We start from the raw sequence: 19,794 nt of genomic DNA, 5'->3' as shown, positions 1-19,794 counted from the left end.
ATTAAATGTTCACTTGGTGCAATTTCTTTTGTTGAAATATTTAATGCACTGCCTCAGTTGGCCTTTCTAGTTCAACAAGTGCACTTTTGCAAATACATCTAAAATGTTATAGAAGACTTTACTGTTGCAAAAAGTTGTTCCACATTATTTTTTTTAATTAAACATATGTGTGGTGAATAAATGCCTTGTTAAAATATTCTGGTCAAGGTTTAGAATAAAAAACTTGCAATGCACTTGAATTTTGCTCATCAATAAATGATGCAGTATAAAGCCTTTATTTTTACAATTTAGTTCAGATGGTAGCATATTTAGAGTTAAGTCTCAAGAAATAATATAAGCAGAGGTCTTTACATTTCTGCCATTCAGAGCCCTCAAGGGCAGCCTGGATGCTCCACAATAGTAAATAACCACACTCTTTGATCTAGAGGTGTGGGTAGATATAGGAGGGGAATATAAAGAAAACTGTTCAAGTATAAAGTTCAAATTGTGTGTGGTCATAACAGCTGTAATAATCTATTTTGTCCTTGATAAAGTATTCTCACAGTGAATGTTTTTATAATGTACTTTTTTCTTTTTTAAATCTGCATCTCCTAAAGATTGAAGATTACATCTGCATCATAAAACATGGTCTTATCACTATGTTCATTTTGATTTTATGGCACTTTGATGTAAAAAAGAAAAAAGAAAAAGAGATGAATGAAGAGTGGCTGCATGTAAGCTGTGTGAAAAAAGCGTGAACTCGGACCTGACTTCATTTAGTGTTAACTTGAATTAAATGGATCTGAACAACATCAAAGGCAGAAGGCAGGAATTCAAAGGTTTCTACAACTAAAAGGGAACAGGCAACTAAATATTCTGCATAAAATTTGAAGACAACATTTGATAATTATCATACAGATTACTTATATGGAGAAGAGCAGTGGTCCTATTATGGAACTCTGTGGAACTCCTTGGAATACAGGGTATAAAAGAGGAAGAAGTAGAGCAAAGTAGACACACTTTATTCTTAGTACACTGAAAAAGAAACAACAATCTGATTCACTGTGAGCTAGCTCATTAAGTCAGCGCTTGCTCAGTTAAGTTATTTATGAAGTAGACCAGTACAGCTGCCAGGGGTTCATCAAAATCTTATGAATGTACTTTTCTACTATACAAGTTTGTGTTGCCCACAGAGCACTTCATGTTCTCTAGAAAGAAAAAATACATACTTGAATGTATATGAAAGTGACAGAAATACAGGCTTTTTTCTTTTTTCACTTCCATGTGACTTAGAAATGCTATTTACCAGCAACTCTTCCACAGTTGCTGATTATGTAAGTAATTCATCATTTTTTTCCCCTTTACCTCAGCACTTATTTTTAACCACACACACAGGATAAGGCCCCCATATCAACAGAGCAAAGACACAGAGCCTAAAGAACTTTAAGCTAATCGAGAGCTACTTGAAAGTGCATGGACCAGTGGAAGCTGTCAGTGCTTTCAGTTTGGTTTGTGCCATTTCAAATTAATATTCATTAGATTTTCTGTCTCAGTGTCCTTCTCTCATCCACGATAGACTGGATGCTGCAGCTAAGCTATGAAGTTAAACTAAGAGACCTTGTTTTTACTTTGTCACTTCATTCAAATGTGCATTTGCAATAATATAACACATGACTTCAGAATATCATCGCCTCATTTCCTTTCTATTTAAATGTTAACATCCATACATGTGATGGGACCAAAAATCCATATTATTTCAGAACCAGTCACACCATTCTATGCCACATGCAATAGCAAAATGTACTTAAAAATACTGCAAGATATGTTATTCACATCATTTTTTTGGACTCGTATTAATTTTTAAAGAAATGCTCAGAACCGATGCAGCAGAACCAGATAAAGTAAATGTCTTTGTTTCTTTTCCAAAAGAATCCTTCTTCCTCATCAGGACTTGATGCCTATATTACCCACAGTACAGCTTCAAATGGCAACAGTTGTGGTCAGAACTGTCAGTTTGTGCCTAAAGCAAGCCTCAGGCATTTTATCACATTTCATTCAGCTCTCTCTAGCGCTGAATGAAATGTGATAAACTAGTTATTTTACATAGACTTGCAAACACACTAATAGAAACAGAGTGTACTTTGAGCATTCGTGGATATATTGTGAGAACTATGTACAAGACAGCAATATGGTCCCTGTTCCTTTGAATGAAAGCTGCTCATTGAGCTCGTGAGGCTCCTGGTCTTTCTGCCTCATATAACATATGTTTATGCGCTCTGAGGAAGTTTTATAACTTTTAAATATTACTGGTTTTTAAAATCTATAGTATGAAGAATGAAACTTGACTTGAATGGACAGTTTTTCACACACATCAACTAGGAGGTGAAGATAATGGAGTGTTTATCAGATAACTGACCAGAAGTTTCCTTCAGGAGTTCACAAAATAAATAAATAACCAATAGTGAAGCCAGGCGGCCAGAAACATGAATAAAAAAGAGCTCTGAAACAGCTGGATGTGTAAATAAGCAACTGTTTGCCAACAAGTTCAAGATATCAACTTAAAAAAACAAGTCCCTGTTGTGTTCATAACCATCCTGTTCTCATTCCCACTGTACCAAATACTTCCATTTTGTCCAAGCTGCTGGTGTCTCATAGAAATGGACAGGATGTATTTTGGCACCAGTGCCTGGATGAATCAGGTTTAAACAATAGTGAGCCAGGTCTGCCACTCTCAGCAAACAAAGCAAAAGCAAACGGGATGCAATCCACAGTCTTACGGCTAATGAACAACCCACCCACCCATTACCTAGCTAACTCACTAATGGAGATTTAGTAGCTCAGGGCCATTATCTCTCCATACCCAGTGTTGCTGCAGCTGGTGCATCAAAGACTGTCACCAAAGGACCCCTTGCGTATGATGGTGAGATGCCAGCAACATCTGACAGAACGACATTATTTGACGCCACAGGGTCAGAATGCCTAACTGCAAACTCTTTCTTCTGCCCCCAAGTGGCAAGCACCAGAAAAAAAGTCTCAGACACACTGAGGATTCTGCTGCTGGCAACTTGTTAATATAAAATTTTAAAAATATATACATTCAGGCACATGATTGAACAACTATACTTCAAGCTACGGCCCTCACAAGCTGTGCCAGCTGTGATCTTTGCTGCTAACACCCCAAAACTCCCACAAGAATCAGAAACAATATTTAAGTGAAGAGGGAAACTGAAATAAAGAAAAGGCTGTGCAAACACAGACTGCTGCCTCCACTGTAGTATTGCACTGTGTGTAGGAGACAGCGCTCAACAATCTGTCCAGCAGTATCCACAGCAGGATACTAATCAGATATCCCCAAGGAAATGACTTCCTATATAAATCAGAGATGACTTTTACAAGGCCTCTCACTGGACTAGTGATGGCATTCACTTCATCTAGCATGACAGCATGTTTCAGGCACCACTTCAGCTAACCCTCAAATCCATTTGGTCTATTCTTAATGTTCTTCTTTCTTAATGTTCTTCTCTTTTCTGTGTGCCAGTATCCTGTAACGGGGTGCACTTTGGGAATCCACAACAAACCAAGAGCATCGAGACAGATAGTGAGGGAAGAAGTACAAACCTCAGGCTGCCTGGATAGTAATAAGCTCAGCATATCTGACAAGTGCTGACATTTTTACACCACTCACTGTCTTCTTTTTTGGTTTCATACTCACAGGTCATTCATTTAGCCAGCCCACCATCCCTCTGCTAACAACTCTTTTTCTTGTTTTAGCAAATATATATATAACTAACAAATGTCCACTGATAAAACTTAAGATTAAGATTTTCATTGGGAGTGACCAGAATGGATGAGATTACAAATGAGTAAATCAGAGGGACAGCTCAAGTTAAACGGTTTGGAGACAAAGTTCGAGAGGCAAGGTTGAGATGGTTTGGGCATGTGCAGAGGTGGAATAGTGGATATACTGGATAAAGGATGTTAAAGATGGAGCTGCCTGGCAGGAGGAAAAGAGAGAGACTACAGAGAAGATTCATGATGAAGCTATGCAGAGGGCTGGTATAAGAGAGGAGGATACTAGGGATAGGGTGAGATAGAGGCAGATGACCCATTGTGGCGACCCCCTAAAGGAAGCAGCCAAAAGAAGAAGAAGAAGAAGAAGATGATGATCAACATCTTATATCATTAGCCAATCCACAGCATGCACACTAATAACACTGTTTTAAGATGGAAACAACCTCTGTCCTGACAAGCACTTTGCATTTATTGCTTTATCCATAATGTCCTCTCTATAATAACAGCCTTCTAAACACAGCCATTCATGTACACCTGGAATAAGTTTGTCAGTGTAATCAGGAAGCAGAGGGTTACTCGCTTGCAAACGATCAAGCTGCAACCTCAAGAGCTTAAAAACGAAGTTAAGTGTTAATTCCATTTTATTTTTTCTTACAAAGGACCAATTCACCACAGCAGTGATCTCAACGCACTTTATATCATAAGGTAAAGACCCTACAGTACTAGAAAAGGAACCCCCAATGATCAGATGATCCCCTATGAGCAAGTATTTGGAGGTGTTGGGTAGGAAGAACTCCCCATTAAAAGCAAGAGACCTCCAGCAGAATCAGGCTCAGGGAGGGACAGCCATCTAATGTAACCAGTTGAGGGTGAGGAGGAAGAGAAAAGAAAAAAGAAAAGGATGCAAAAGGGGCCAAAGGTGCAGTTCCTCTAATGGCCACTTGAAGTGTGCTCCAAAAGTGAGCTACCAGGCTTCTAACACACATTATATCACCCCCACAATCCTAAATCTTCACTTACAAGATCCTTCTTCTCACTTACAAATCCCCTAATGCCCTGGGCCCTCTGTATCGATTCAACCTCCTTCACTCATAGAAACAGTCTCGGACACCACAAGCCCCAGCGCGGGTCTGCTTTTCCTTTCCCTCACACCAACCTCGAGACCCCTGGGGACAGAGCCTTCAGTGTGGCAGCCCCATCATTGGACTCTTTTAAGATAATCCTCAAAACTCATCTCTTCAACAAGGCCTTCAGTCTCTAGCCTTTTTATTTATTTATTTACTTCTTTGTAAAGCATCCTTAAACCTCTTAAAAGGCACTTCAACTGTACAAATCTAAGTTATTATAAATTGTTCCAGTTTAATACATTACTTATTGTAAAGGTACAACAGTGAAAACTTATCACATGTCCGCATCTTCACCGGACCTGCAGCCTCTCTCTCATCAACTGTCCACACCGCTCCACCTCAGTCTGCAGCCCTCCACCTCCTCAGCGCTCAGGCCTGTCGGCTGCTCTGGTCTGGACTTCACTCTTTATTTGCTCGGATTAGTTCTCTACAGTCTGGACTCTCAGCTGTGCTCCTCCACTGCTCTGCACAGCAAGGAGCACTCCCTCCATCTGACCCTCTGCCCCGGCTCAACATCCCATCCGTGACCCTTTCAGCCAAATGTCATCAAAATGTGTGTAAACAATAGGTGTTGCTAGACAACCTAGCATGCCAAGGATGTCATTTTGATGGGGTCAAAATGACATCCTTCTGTGGTTCTGGGTAAGTGGTTCTAATTTTTTTCTTTTTATCTAACACACCCCAGAATTCACCATATGATGAGTACATACATTTTAGGAAAAGTCATTAAACATTAATTTAACATATTTATATGATTTTCAAAATGCTAAGAGGTCAAAATGACCACTTTGGCAGTACCAGTGTTAAAACGGGACTTCACAAACCAGCTGACGGCATCACGATATCCACCTGTCAACGTGTCCTCCAATCCGAACGACAGCACAGTATCAGTCATTTGTTCCTATCCAACCCATACGAGCATTTCTAAAATGAGCGCCTCTACAGGTGGCAGGAGACAACCTGAAATTGTGACATTGCATAGAAACCATTTTTTAAAAATAACATTTCACATGTCATGTCAGTGTGTAATGTGGCTGTAGCTCAGGAGGTAGAGCAGGCTACCTACTAATCGGAAGGTTGGTGACTGGCCGCTCCAGTCTGCAGGACAAAGTATCCTTGGGCAAGATCCTGAAGTGCTTGTATGAATGGGTGTGAACGAGGCATGCTGTTTAAAGAGCTTTGAGTGCTCGAGTAGAGAAGTGCTATATAAGAACCAATCCATTTAATGTTTAAGCTTTCCCTTTTCAGAAATCTAAGAAAATCCATATTTATTTATTTCTTCAGAATTTGCTGTATTCACAAGCCCTGTCATGTATGACCCCTAGAGATTGCTTAATTTTAAGATGTAGGTATTGGTTGTAAAAATGTGCCTGCAAAAATGACCTGTGAGGCTGTTTTTAAGGGTCCCATTTTTCAAATACCATCTTTGTAGAAAATACTAGAGAAGAAGAACAGCAAGTTCAAGTATCTTTGCTCGGATCAACCATGGGATGAAAATTCCTTCTGATAGCAACACACGAGTATATGCTGGTGTGTAACAAATTAGGAGCAAATATGGTAAGACTGCCAAAGAAAGCCACGGCAATGGGAAAGGAGTACCCACAGGAGAAGGGTGTGTAAGCCTAACTGCAACATTTTGGCTTAATTTTTGCAACTGATAAACCATGATGATGAAGTTTTCAAACTAAAAGTAGCATCTGTTTTAGGAGTTTTAGAAGTCCTAATACACCGGAGTGGTTTGAATACAATGCCTAAATGTAGCAGGAGCTTTTCAAACTAAAATGTCTGCCTAAGATCCAACTCCCTGTGCAGCTTCTATGAGTCCCTGCTTTCTTTTTCTATTAATCTGCTCAAACATAAAATCAATTAACGTAAGCAAACACGCCACAGTGCAGTAATGTTTACTTTACATTTTCCAGCTACATGTACCATTGCCTGGGGGAAAACTCAATTATGATTGGCTAGAGGATGTCCATTAATTCAATTTAATGCACAACATTACCGGATAACTCCAATGAGACCATCTCAACATTCATGCTGAATGAAAGCAGCAGCGGTGTTAAATAATAAAGTGAAATATGTCTCACTCTGTGCTTGCTTCATTATTTTCTCCACAGACCGACAACAAAGCAGCACATGCAGTAGGCAGAAACCCGGCATAGTAATATTCCAAGTGTATCGACTGGGTCCCAGGTATTACACAGCCCCTTGGGGGTTACCAGGGAAACAGAGGTATTACCAAGAAAAATGTCTGATCATATGCCAGGATAAAGGGGAGGGTTTCTTTGACTGGTTCACACTATTCTGCCAATAATCAATTTTAAAATTTAGTCATACACTTTAAAGAGAAACCCCTTCCCACAAGTCTTGCTGGTTATTTATGGTAACAATACAAAAAAGAAATTCTGACATCCTGAGAAGAGCACGAGTCTTTGTCTGTGACACAGGTCATGTCTGAACCTCTTTGAGAAAATGTGTGGGTAGTTCAGGATTTGAGGCTTTAAATGTGTGCAACAGGAAGCCGGGCTGAAATACATCTCCTGCCAATGTCCTGGTAGGATCTCTTAGATCAACACCTCTCTGAAAACAGTGGGGTGCTAACTATTGTGCTGATGCAAGAGAAGTGGCTGAGGCATACAGGGCACTGGCATTCACACACATATTCCATACAGAGAGGATAAAGAACGCTGTGCCCATAACAGAAGAGGTAAAAAAAAAAAAAGGTGAGAAAAACTGTTGCTCAGAAGATTAACAGGAATATTTAGGCTCCACAAGCTCTGGTTTTCTGCCTTCTAGGGGAAAAAAGCGAAGCACCTCATTTGTACTTGTACTAATGTGATTAATTCACCATCAAATTTTCTTTTGTACGTCTGGCATTTTCTATAAAAATTCTGAATGCTTTCAGTGGATTTCCAGGAGCTAAAAGCAGCAACCTTGAAAAATAAAGATAAAGCTTAAGTGACAAAAACTGCAGTTCCCTGAATAGAATGGCTCCAAAAACAAGACAATACCACAGACATCATTAAAGATGAAAAGTGAAGCCAACATAGGTCTCTCTTAAACCTCTATTCTTTATAGTGGCCACCAGGGGCAGACTCCTGTGGTTACAAAAAGACAACATTGTTTAAGTCTATGGGCCCTCGCTTCCTTATGATATGACTTTCCCAATGATTTTATGTGCTCAGTGCTCATAGACTTATAAACATATTTACATCCTGGTGGTCTCTATAGAAAATTTTCCCCCTCAGTGGCAATTTTTATATATATATATATATATATATATATATATAAGGTCTAATGTCCTGCTTTAACTGTAAGGAATTGGCTATTCAGGTTCTTTCTTTAGTACATTTGTTGTAAGCCAGTTTTTTCTCACTAAAATTAGCATCCCATTTAACATTATAGTGAATTATGGCTGTAACTACTGATAACATTACTTATCTAGCATCAGCGTTGGCTATGGTTCAGGAGATAGAGTGGGTCATCTACCAATTGGAAGGCTGGTGGATCGATGCCAAAGTAGCCTTGGACAGGATATTTAACTCCGAGTTAAGGAGTGTTTGTGAGATTAAGCATAGGTAAAAGTGCTGTATGAATGTGTGTGTAAATGGGTGAATGAGACTTGTAATAGAAAGGTGCTATGTAAGTACCAGTCCATTTCCCATTAAATCCCCCAAAATGGGACCCATTTGGCCAAAAGAATCAAACATAAGGTTTCAAAAGAATAGTTCACAGAACACCCCAAATTAGTTAATTATTAGTTAACAGACTATTCAGTAGTTTGGCTATGTTGCTGACTGGTTAAGGAGTGGTTACTGGCAGTTGCCAATTGGTCACATACAGGTATATGGTGCTGTAATGAATATGTCCTTGCAATTGCTTTGGTCACAAGCAGATTGCTGTGCCTGCCTGCAGACTGCATGCTTCTGAAATATGTAGGGTGCAGTGTTGAAACACACCTTTTACTGCATTTCCGGGTTGGGTTGCACTTTTCCAAGGTTTACTACTGCTTGACTAGTAGTTAGCGAGTGTTTGCAGACAAGTTGGCCAGTGTCTTCCATATAAACTATGATAACTGCAGTCCACCAAAGCAATTTACAAGGATTGTTTTTTGTTGTTGTTCAACACAACAACAACTCTTTGTGATTATGATTATTAGTGACTGCCAGCAATCTCCAGGAACCACTCACCAACTGGTTGACTGGTGGTTGCCAGATGGTTGCCAACTGGTCTTGAGGCTTGTGTGCCTGAGGCCTACTTTTTTAAGTGTATGATTACAAAGTACATGTAATCAGCCACATAGCTGACACTGAGATTAAATTCAAATGACAGGGCAAAATGCTAGCTGTTTAATATGAAGAGTCTAAGCATTCTAACAAAAAACTGGCAGGCCATCCTCTGACTTAGCATTTTTCCCCATCTATTATTAGTCCTGTTTTGTCACTGTATTGCATTGTGCCGATGTTCCATAAAACTTGAAGGTAATTGTAAAGACTTCTCCTTGCATTTAAAACTAGGGAGTAAAGTTTGTATTTTACTGTATGTGTCATTACGGGCACACAAAGTTGTGTAGAAGTGAGGTCCCCTGGATGCCAAAATATTTATTACAGTCAATATTAGAAATGCATATGTGGCTTCAGATAGTGGAGACAAAGGAGGGAAAAGTTGGAGAGAGAGAATGGAAAGACAAAGGTTTGTAAGGCATTTAATTTTTCTGTCACCGGCCATCACATCCATCCTTGTTGCCCTTTAACCACGCCAATAATGTGCCATAGTCTATTGTGGTCGAATGCTTTCTGCAGGCATTCAGCATGGTAGCATAGTAAATGCTTCCAGGAGAGTTAGAGCAACAGCGTTTAAACATGGGCTTACATAATGAGACAAGGTACAATCCAAAACTACATCAAATCTGTCATTTCTCAATGAGGCAACAGAGTGAGCCACAAATTTGTGGCCATCTCTTACAACTAAGCCTTTCATTGTCCAACTGAGTTGAGGGAATACAGAAATATATTGTACAGAGACACTGATCCAAGATTCATTGCCAGATTAGGCTGCTGGCTCTCACTGTTCAGGGCCTCTTGCTGTCTCCTGGTGCCAGAGCTAGTTGCAGATCCAGAGTCCAGGCTTGGAGACTCATCCATTAAATTGAAAATGGGCGATTGGTCAAACTCACAATGTTGGCAAAGACACAGCAGTCCAGGCTCATTGAAATTACCAAAACATACAGTTACTCAGTCTTTATGTGAACATGTACACACTTTTCATCCTAATGGTGGTTTCTCTATTGTAGCAATGGGAGTGCTGCCTTGAATGTGCCTGAATATGTTTCTAAGATCCTTTGAGTCAGGAATTCTCGATGTTCTGATGACTGAGTGCCACTGATGTCGATCACACTGATGCCAGTGTATGATTGAGGGCCGCACATGAAAAATGGACTTGTCACACACATTTAGTGTTCAGACTATACATATATATATAGTTTTTCAATCATTAGTTAAGTGGCTATTTTACTCTTTACAACAGCTGTACTTCTTAATATGTATTTAACACCCTCTGTACTTGTCAGTATTAGGAAGGGGTAGTCTGCTTTGATGGAATAGGCTGAAATCAAAAAGGAGTGTTCCCTTGGTGACACTCTGTGGTGCCATCGGCTTGGATAGTCTGACATCATTAGCAGTTTATGAATCCAAGCGCTCCTTAAGTTCCCAAAAGCAAATAAACACTGAGGCACCAGTGAGAGTTAAAAGTTATCTAAATTCTGTCAACACTAGTAACATGATGGCTACAACATGATGGCTACTCTCCCAGGTTTGATAACAAGGACTGAGTGGAGCTGAATGGAGCTAGAAGTTAGCTGCAGGTTAGCTAACATCTCTAAACGATATACTGTATTTTGACATGAATATTTATTTAACAAAAACCAAAAACATACATCACTGCTGAATGAAGACAGAAAAATGAATAGCAGCTACATTTAAAGTGTTGGTGAAACTGGACTTGGAGAGATATAATGATGTGATATTTGATCGCTAGCTACAAGGGATACAGTTAGGCTTATATATACTGTAGGCCGAGAGTTAAACTGTTGTCAAATGTTGACAATGCCATCGTATGACTGGACGAAGATGCTCAAATGGACAAAACATCAGCCTAGACAACATCTGTGATCGCGCTTTCCACAATATGAGGTTAGGTGTGTTCCTGCGTGGTTTGGATAACTTTCTTTTCTGATAAGTTAACATATTGTAAGCCAAAGGGTTGTTATGTATGCCACAAGTGTAATAAGAATCTGCTGAGTCCAAGAATAGTTTGGGGGCTTTTGTCCAATGGGAAAAAAACAAGAAACAAAGGACTGCAGCATGTTAAAAAGATCATAACCTTATCCAGCGCAGTAGAAGCTCGGACCTGGAAATAGGATAACTTCATCATTGCTTAACAAGCAGAGAGTATGACTTGAACTGTGGGTAGATACAATGTAAAATAGGGCATTCTTTACTTGTTGTCTTTGTGAGCCAAAATAAAAGCATTCCTTGTCAATGGCTGGTTTGTCTTTACGAACCCTAGCTTCATGGTATGTTTGCTGCACATTCAAAAGGCTGGTCTTGGTCCTCTAAGGCCCCAGTCTTCGAGGCCTAGAGACCAGTCAGTGACCACCTGGCATCCACCAATTGCTAGAATGAGTATTCCCTGACCAGTTGCAAGTTTCAGTGACTGGTCAGTGACCACCGGTCACTTGGGAAAACTGTGCATTCAGGGACTGGTTGGCGCTTGGTTGCAGGTGGTTGGTGGCAGTTGCTAGCATGAAAAGAGTGCTGTGTACAATGCTGTGCCAAAAAACTCCTTGTGTTTGTTGTGGTGGGATGCAGTTTAAATGGAAGTCACTGAGTCATCTGCAAAGGCAAGCTATAGTGGACTACAGCAATCCGCTAGTTTTGATGGAGCACGCTCTTTGCAACCAATTTTACTCAGCAACCACTCACTAAATGGTTGGGCCAGTGGTTGGCAGGGGGTTACCAAATGGTCTCCAGGCCTGTGTGACTAAGTCCTGAGTTGAACATGTATAAAATTTAGAAAAACTATATATTCACAGTATTTACAAAAATGTGGGTATTTTCCTGATTAAAAGATAAAACAATTACAAATTTTTTAATTTAATGAAATTTATTTTAGACTTAAAGGTTGCATCAAAGCATTTCTGTATTTTCTGCCCATTCTACAAACTCACTGACTTCTATATAAGCTGAGCAAGCCAGTTAAAATGCTTCACTGTCAAGACCATCAATAAGACAGGCGCTGCGAGCTGCTGGATGAGATGATTAAACGTTTGCTCTATTCTCCCCAGCACACAAAACGCCTTCCTGTGTTCAGCCAGAACTCCTCATCCAGCAGGAAGCTACCTGCCTGAGCTCCTTTTCTCTCTGTAACCAACGACACGCAAAGCTTCACTTCACTTTGCCTTCACGCATTCTGCATGGAAAAGGCCCATGAGTGCTTTATACTGATATGACACATGACAGGGTGTTCCAAAATAGCATACATCTCAACTGAAAAAGAAATGAAAGAAAAATTTGACATTTTGACACAAATATCTGCTCTGCTCTAAAACCTACACGGTGATAATCTGAGCTTCTAAAATCAGCTCTAGTTTTACTAAATGAACTACAGTGTGTGAATTAAAGAGCATGCCTGCTGTGCACGGAATAAATTCATCCACTCTTTGCTGTAGATGTAAAGCTGCAGGCAGCAGTGTCATGCAGGTATGCCTATGAGTCACATTCTTCAGTGCTGACAGTATCTACAGTACTGATCACACTGTGCAATCCTTCATCTGGTTGTTATCTTATAGATATTCAGATTTATGCCACAAATATTTGGCATAAATCAGGCAATGTTGGAAATTGTAAAACTTCCCTGCTTTACTTACTAATCACAACACAAAGAGTATGATTTTGTTTAACACTAGTGCTGATTTTTGCTCCCCCGAATGTTTAAATCATTGAATGGCAAATGACCACAATACACTTAAGATGTGACCAGTTTTGGAAGCATAACAAACACTTACATAAAACAAACCTCGATAAAAATCCAAGCCCAGATTGTTCAATGAATAGTGGCTGTTTGGTACCAGTTTATGCACAAGCATATTTTGTATTTTTGGATGCCATTTCTCACTCCCACATAGACAACAAAGCATATGAGTGAAGCAACAGGAAGTTGTCTCTCCAAACACAAAACAGTGCTCCACACTCCAAATATGGATGATCCAGAATTACACTGCATCCACTTTTTTAAACCATAAACTGTGTAGGCATTTTCAAAAGGATATTCAATCACAGTTCAATGATACTTCACTCCACTCCCATGCTCTCATAATGCATAATCCACTCCCGCACCCCACTTATGGGCTCAAAGCCCAAGGCTCTAATCTGTCATGTGCTTTAAGCTAAATCCTCCTGGGTCCTGTTGTTTCTTGCAATTACCAACATCTATTATATGGAGCACCATGTCTTGTCCTGTTGGGAGCTTTTGTTATACTATTATTATGAACCTATTATTATCTGAATTTAGTATTACCGGGTATTTCAATTAGTTCACAGACGCATCCTGTCCCTGTGAAAGTAATTAGCACATTACAAGAGTTGCAACAAGTTATCAATAAAACAGACTACATGTCCTCTTTAATTACTCTCTATACACAACTGCAGTGGGGGCTTGGACATGCAGCTCTGCAGTGTATTTGAGAAATCAAGCTGAACCAGATAAATATTAACACTTAATTTATGAGACTTGACCAAACCATCAGCTTGTGCTTCTTTTGGTTACCTACTGTGGATTTTGAGGTTTGTTCAGGATCAATATTCTGTTGTAGGAGCCATATTCTGATCATCTACAACTTTAGAGACACTTAATGTTTATATTTAAGTGAATCCACTGGTGAAATGTTCCCTGCACCACTGACTGCAACACAAGCCCAAAGAATGATTGATTCACTCCCATGCTTAACAGTCAGATTTTTTTTTAGTTATGCTGCAGTAGGCCTAGGCTGCTGGGGCTTCTCATAATGCAGTGTTTCTTCTTCATTCACCTCTTTTCAATCTCTATGTGTTTATACCCCACTCTGCATTTAATCATTAGTTATTATTAATCTCTGGCTCTCTTCCACAGCATGTCTTTTGTCCTGTCTCTCTCCCCTCACCCCCAACCGGTCTCGGCAGATTACTGCCCCTCCCTGAGCCTGGTTGTGCTGGATGTTTCTTCCTGTTAAAAAGGGGAGTTTTTCCTTCCCACTGTCGCCAAGTGCTTGCTCATAGGGGGGGTTGTCTGATTGTTGGGGATTTTCGCTGTATTTTGGCCTTTTTGCCTTTTATTAGATAATAGATAAGAGAGACAGGACAGTGGGGAGAGCGATATAGGGGAAGATACGCAGTAAAGGGCCACAGGTCAGATGTGAACCTGGGCCCCGGCACCACAGGCATGTGGCATACATGGGCACCTGCTCAACCACAGAGCTGTTTTATTTACTTATTAAATAAAATTTAATGAATAAATAAAATGTAGTTGAACTGAATGTTTCCATGGGAACCATATTGGGGCAGGTGTTGCCGAATGGTAGAACAGTAACTACTACTCTGATAAATCTTTCTGAAAGACTTCTGTATTCAAAATGATGGGGGCTAAAAATGAGCAGTCTATATGAAAGTTTTTGGGTGTTCCAGACCTTGCCTTTAAGTGTGCTGTTAATTTTGTTATATCTACTGATATTTCTTGAATTAGATTACAAACTGATAAAACAGCTACCCCAAAAACACTTTACTATTGTCTTCTCCCGCTTTGTGGGTATCAATTATTTCAGCTTTAAAAGTGCTAGGCTGCTGCCAGAGGAGCCCCTAGCTGCTGATTTTTGGCACAAGGTTTGAAAAGTCAGAGTATTTATAAAGCTTTGAAACTCACATAACCTGACCTTTCCTAACAATGATTGTGAACAATCCACAGTCCTAACAAGCTCATTAAGGTCTGAGACCTCAGGAAACATTATCTGAGAGCTCCAATCTCTTGGGGATGCCTACATTTCTGCATTACGCTTCTTTCCCTTTTTTTTTTTTAACCCCAAAATTACACAAAATAATGCACTATTCTTTCTTCTGGTGAATGCAGATTTAAGTTTGGAGCCTCTTAAAACTGCACAAGTTCTCCCACTTCTCCCGGAATTCAATGTCAACTAGATGAGGTATAAAGATGTTTAGAAATGCAATAAGAAGTTCACTGGCACGGACCCTGAAACCTGGGCGGTTAAAGCAATGCAGAGATCAAATCGGCACGGCATTGTGAAATCAATTATTCATGCAGCTGAAGAAAGACACCATCAAAGTTACACTGCTTCGACGGCACATCACTCCCAGTCAGATGGTCATACAGTGCAACAGATGTGCAAAATCAAGCTGTTCCAGGGAAGGTCAATGCACACATGAGCAAGCTTTCCAAGTCTAATCCACACTTGAGTCACTTAATATATCAAAAATGATGGATTGGTAATGATTATGGCATTTCATCTGGCCCACACACAGCATACTGCATTGAGCAGAGTATAATGTTGCATATCATAAGCCATGCTATAGTAGAGTCATTGTTCCTTTATATTGTTAAAAAATAAACACAGTCACATGTTTACATGGCATAAAAAACGCATGGCACAGTGGACCTGTCAGCGCACCGACATTAGCTATAGTTAAGCAGGCCTAGCTCTGCTGACATTACCAGTTCACCACAAACATTAGCTTCTTTTTTTATGACCACATTAATTATTCCCACATCTGTATTTGTAGTGTTTCTGTTAGCAGAATAAAAGGGACTACATCTGAAATGTTGTTATATAACACTGGGCTGTGTAATGTGAGTAAATGAATCTTTAATCTTAGGCTAGGCAGACGTATACTAGACACAGTGAGGTTTGCTACTTCACTGGATTGGTGTATGGGTCCAATAATGAGTAATACAGTATTGCATAAGAAAATGTAGCATGTACTTGAGTAGTGTATAATGTAGCGCAGTACTGTATGCTGTAGAAAATGGGTGAAACAGCCCCTTGGTCAAAACTGGCTGAGGTATGATAGCAAAAACTGGACCTGAGACAGAAATATGTTGCAGGCAGCTACACCTATATTTACATGTAAATTCATCCATGTTGAACGTACACATCTAGAAATATAAACAGCATCAGTGTCAGCATAATAACCCAATAGTGTGCTTATAGCACTCCATACTCTTCTCTCCATCCCGAAGATTTTGCTTAATTTTGTTATAACCAATATATCAGGATATGACAATTCATAGAAAACGCTCAAAATTCCAGCTTCAACCTGTAGACGTGTTCAGAAACATGACCAACAGACAGCGAGGGCACGTCTATGATATCAGCACAACTATTTTTGGAAACTGTGTTTTTTAAACTAAGACCAGATGCTGGGAAAATGTTGCTGCTAAAACCTGTTAAAGAAACAATCACATTTAAACAGCATTAAAAAAAATACAGCTATGTGTGTGTGATGGAGTAAACTCACAGGTAACTGTTTCTCCAGGCAGTTGTTGAAACACTTGGTTTGGTTGGGTTTCAGCTTCTTGAGGGGGATGCGCGTTTCCCCGATGAACTCGTTGTGGCGGAATTTGTCCTCATCACACACTGAAATCCTGAGATGACAAGAACAGAGCGAGCAGAGGTGGACGTGAGTAAAGCGAGGCTCAAGTTAAGGTTCTGTTGCTGAGAGGAGGCTTAAAACCACAAAACCAGTCATTTTCCACCACCCTCCATCACAGGGATTCAATTTGCACTTTGTAGTTCTTGCTGCTAAATCTGTAGGGCCACAGGACTCGGAGCACTGAGGCTAAAACCAAGTAGTTCTGCAGGGAAGCAGTTCATAAGATCATTGTCAGACTCTATCAGTATGACAGGAAATGATGAGATAATTATACTTTAGAAAGCATTCAGCCATGCACAGATCAAAAGATTCAAAGATACTAAAATGAAAGGGGAAACTATACGAGAGGGAAAATTGACATTGTTCCTGATCATGTGAAAGTCATTTAAGACCAAATCACAAATTCATCTTGAACACATCTCAGTTTGCTCATCTTATTTACTCAATTAGTGCAGCACAAATCAATTTGTGCTGTGGTGTATTGTACTTCCAGCTTATTTACTGATTTCTATTATGTGCCCATTTTGCATTTGTTTCCACTGAACAGACAAACACAAAACAAATCCTCTTTTCCATGCAAGACGGCGTCCTTTCTAAAAACGCAGATCTGTACTATAACACAGTAGGCCATAGCTGCTTACAAAAACTAATGATTGATGGTGACCTGAAAGGTCTTTCACAGTTCAAACCACTGAGGACAAAGGCGAATGGGCCACAAAATGAGCTTCGTGTTTTACTTTCCAGACTGGAGATCTATATTCCTCTCCACCATTTCATTAAATTTATAATGAAAGACAATTATTGGTGCTCCCTGCAGACTTATGTTTTCAATAAATGCAGAGCAGTCACTACCCTGACATGGCATGATTCACGCTCATGGCTACAGCATGCCCATGTTGGGGAATACTGTTTGTTTCAAGTGCTATTTGCTGCATAATCAGCCGCAATATGGAGGGAAACATGCAGCCCTTAAACAACCCATGGTGTGAGTATGTTGTATATATGTTAATATGTATCACTAATAGTGTGGAGTGTGGTGCAATCTGACTCTCAGTAAAAATAACTGGACAGGAGGTGCTGAATTCAAATTTCAATTTCCAAGAAGAAATAGGTTGTGCTGTTTGGAAGCGTGGAGGCCTTTCTCACAGCCTATTGTCTCTGGAAAATGGTTAATAAAGGTGTTTTGTGTGTGAATAGATCTTTTGGCTTGTGCACACAGTGTCCATCACATCTCATCTCTGCTACATTTGCTTCAGGCCTTCATTGTTGTTGTGGTATTCAGTCCAGCAACAATACAGTATTTTTTTTTCTGCTCCGCAATACAAAATAATCAGCAAAATACAGTCATGTATTTGCTGTGTGTCGATAAGGTTGGCAGTCAGTTACTGCAGTCCAACAATTACTCCAGCTGCCCCAGCAGTACAACAAGTCCTTTCCAGCTTATACTGTGTAGTAGGAAAGTAGTTTAAAATTATTAGAAGTAATGCAATCAAAACTTTACCAGACATTCTTTGATGATTTGGTAGCCACAAACATATAAGGGTTTGCAAAAGTCTTGAGCCACCACTCATATCTTTAAAGTTTGCTTCCAAAAATGTGAGGAAACCGGACAAGTGGAGGAGAAAAGAAGAAAAGACAGGCCTAAAAGAACCTTCTACAGCAGATGAACTGGAAATCATGTCCTGACAGGACCTGAGAGCATCTGGCTCTTCAGTTGACCCATCGACTGTTTGTTGAAGCCTCATCAGAAATGGTTTCAGTGGAAGGATGGCTGCCAAGTATTCTTAAGGAAGGGAAACATGGAGACAAGGCTGAGGTATGTTACACAAGTTACACAAGAACTGGACTGAAACTCAGTGGTAACAGGTCTGATGGAGGAGGTCTGCAGAGAGGAACAACGAGAGTCTACAGCCATCTGTAAAACAAGGTGGAGGTTCTGTCCATTTCAGCCAGTGGTGGTGGAGATCTTGTCAACAATTATGAATGCAGACAAGTACCACCAGAGTTTGATCCACCATGCAATACCATCTGGAAAGAGTAAAAGCAAACCTGAATGACTGAGCACCATCAGTCATGGATTGGTCTCCTCCAAGCCCGGACCTCAACATTATTAAAGGAGTTTGGGATCATCTTAACAGATAATAGAACAAGAGGCAACCAACACTCAAAGAAAAGCTTTGAATGACTACTTAAATCCCTTAACCTAATTTCCATTTTCATAGTGAAATATAAAGAAAAAAAGAGGTGTGGCTCCACACTTTTGCACAGTACTCCATCTGCCATTGTATTCAATGGCAGAAACAAACGTTACCATCATGAAAAGTGCCCATTAGTGTTAACTGATTCTAAGAAGTGAGACGTTCAGAGAAACCTCATTTCTTAGAATAGGCTCACTTCTTAGAATGGGCTGGAAGTATTTAAATATACTTTCTCTCGGTTAGTGCTGCTTTGTCAAAGCCACAGAAGTTGTATTTTGGCGTCTGTGCCCTGACACACTGGGTTACTGCATTTGTGCGATGTGTGTCACCCCCAACTTCTCATGTTTTCAGTAAAATTACAGCTGTGAAGAGATGTATTTTACCCCAAACAAGTCTTTCTTTTTTTTTAAAAGAAAGCCAAAAAGTTTTTTAATGCCCAAACCAATCTGGTGAGTGAAAATTAAATTTAAAAAGCAGATGAAAAACAAAACAAATCAGCAGGTGGAAAAAAAAAAAAAGCCCAAGATGGCAAAACAAAGTTTAATTCAATTCAACAACCGTAACAATTAGATGATCCCCTGTGAGCAGCACTTGGTGAGAGTAGAAAGGAAGAACTTCCTGTTGACAGGAAGAGACCTCCAGTGGAACCCAGCAGGATAAGATATGAATCTTCTGGCTGACAAACCTCTGACTAACAAACCTGGACTTTTTTAGCCTTACTAGTGTACATTTTATGAACCCTGTTTTTGAGTTTGCCCGATGTGTGTCTGTGCAAGCTGAAAAAAACAACCTATAGATACATTTTAGAGTTAACTGACCTCTAATGGCCCTCTGACTAACTACATGGAAACCTCCTGTAGATGGGGTGAAAGAGGGAATGGAGCTTATTATTAAGAGTTAACTAAAAGGGTGTATTTTAAACCAAACTCTACCTTTATCTAACAGCAACAAATGAAAGCACAACTTAAACTTGGTCCCAAAGGTGACTTGCTGTGTTGGATC

The 19,794-nt window shown here is 39.9% G+C and overlaps 1 protein-coding gene across 3 annotated transcripts in view; it reads right to left on the bottom strand.

The window, feature by feature from the left end:
* doc2b (double C2-like domains, beta) overlaps positions 1–19,794 on the bottom strand; it is a 181,260-nt gene that overhangs the window by 17,895 nt on the left and 143,571 nt on the right. For all 3 annotated transcript variants that reach the window (XM_030747323.1, XM_030747325.1, XM_030747324.1), the window contains one exon: positions 16,460–16,586. In XM_030747323.1, the coding sequence (XP_030603183.1) occupies positions 16,460–16,586 (127 nt within the window). The remainder of the gene's footprint in view (positions 1–16,459; positions 16,587–19,794) is intronic.

The sequence above is a fragment of the Archocentrus centrarchus genome, chromosome 14, assembly GCF_007364275.1.
Source record: "Archocentrus centrarchus isolate MPI-CPG fArcCen1 chromosome 14, fArcCen1, whole genome shotgun sequence".
Classification (NCBI taxonomy): domain Eukaryota; kingdom Metazoa; phylum Chordata; class Actinopteri; order Cichliformes; family Cichlidae; genus Archocentrus; species Archocentrus centrarchus.
The sequence above is the reverse complement of the archived record's forward strand: the minus strand, read 5'-3'. Positions and strand labels throughout refer to the sequence as shown.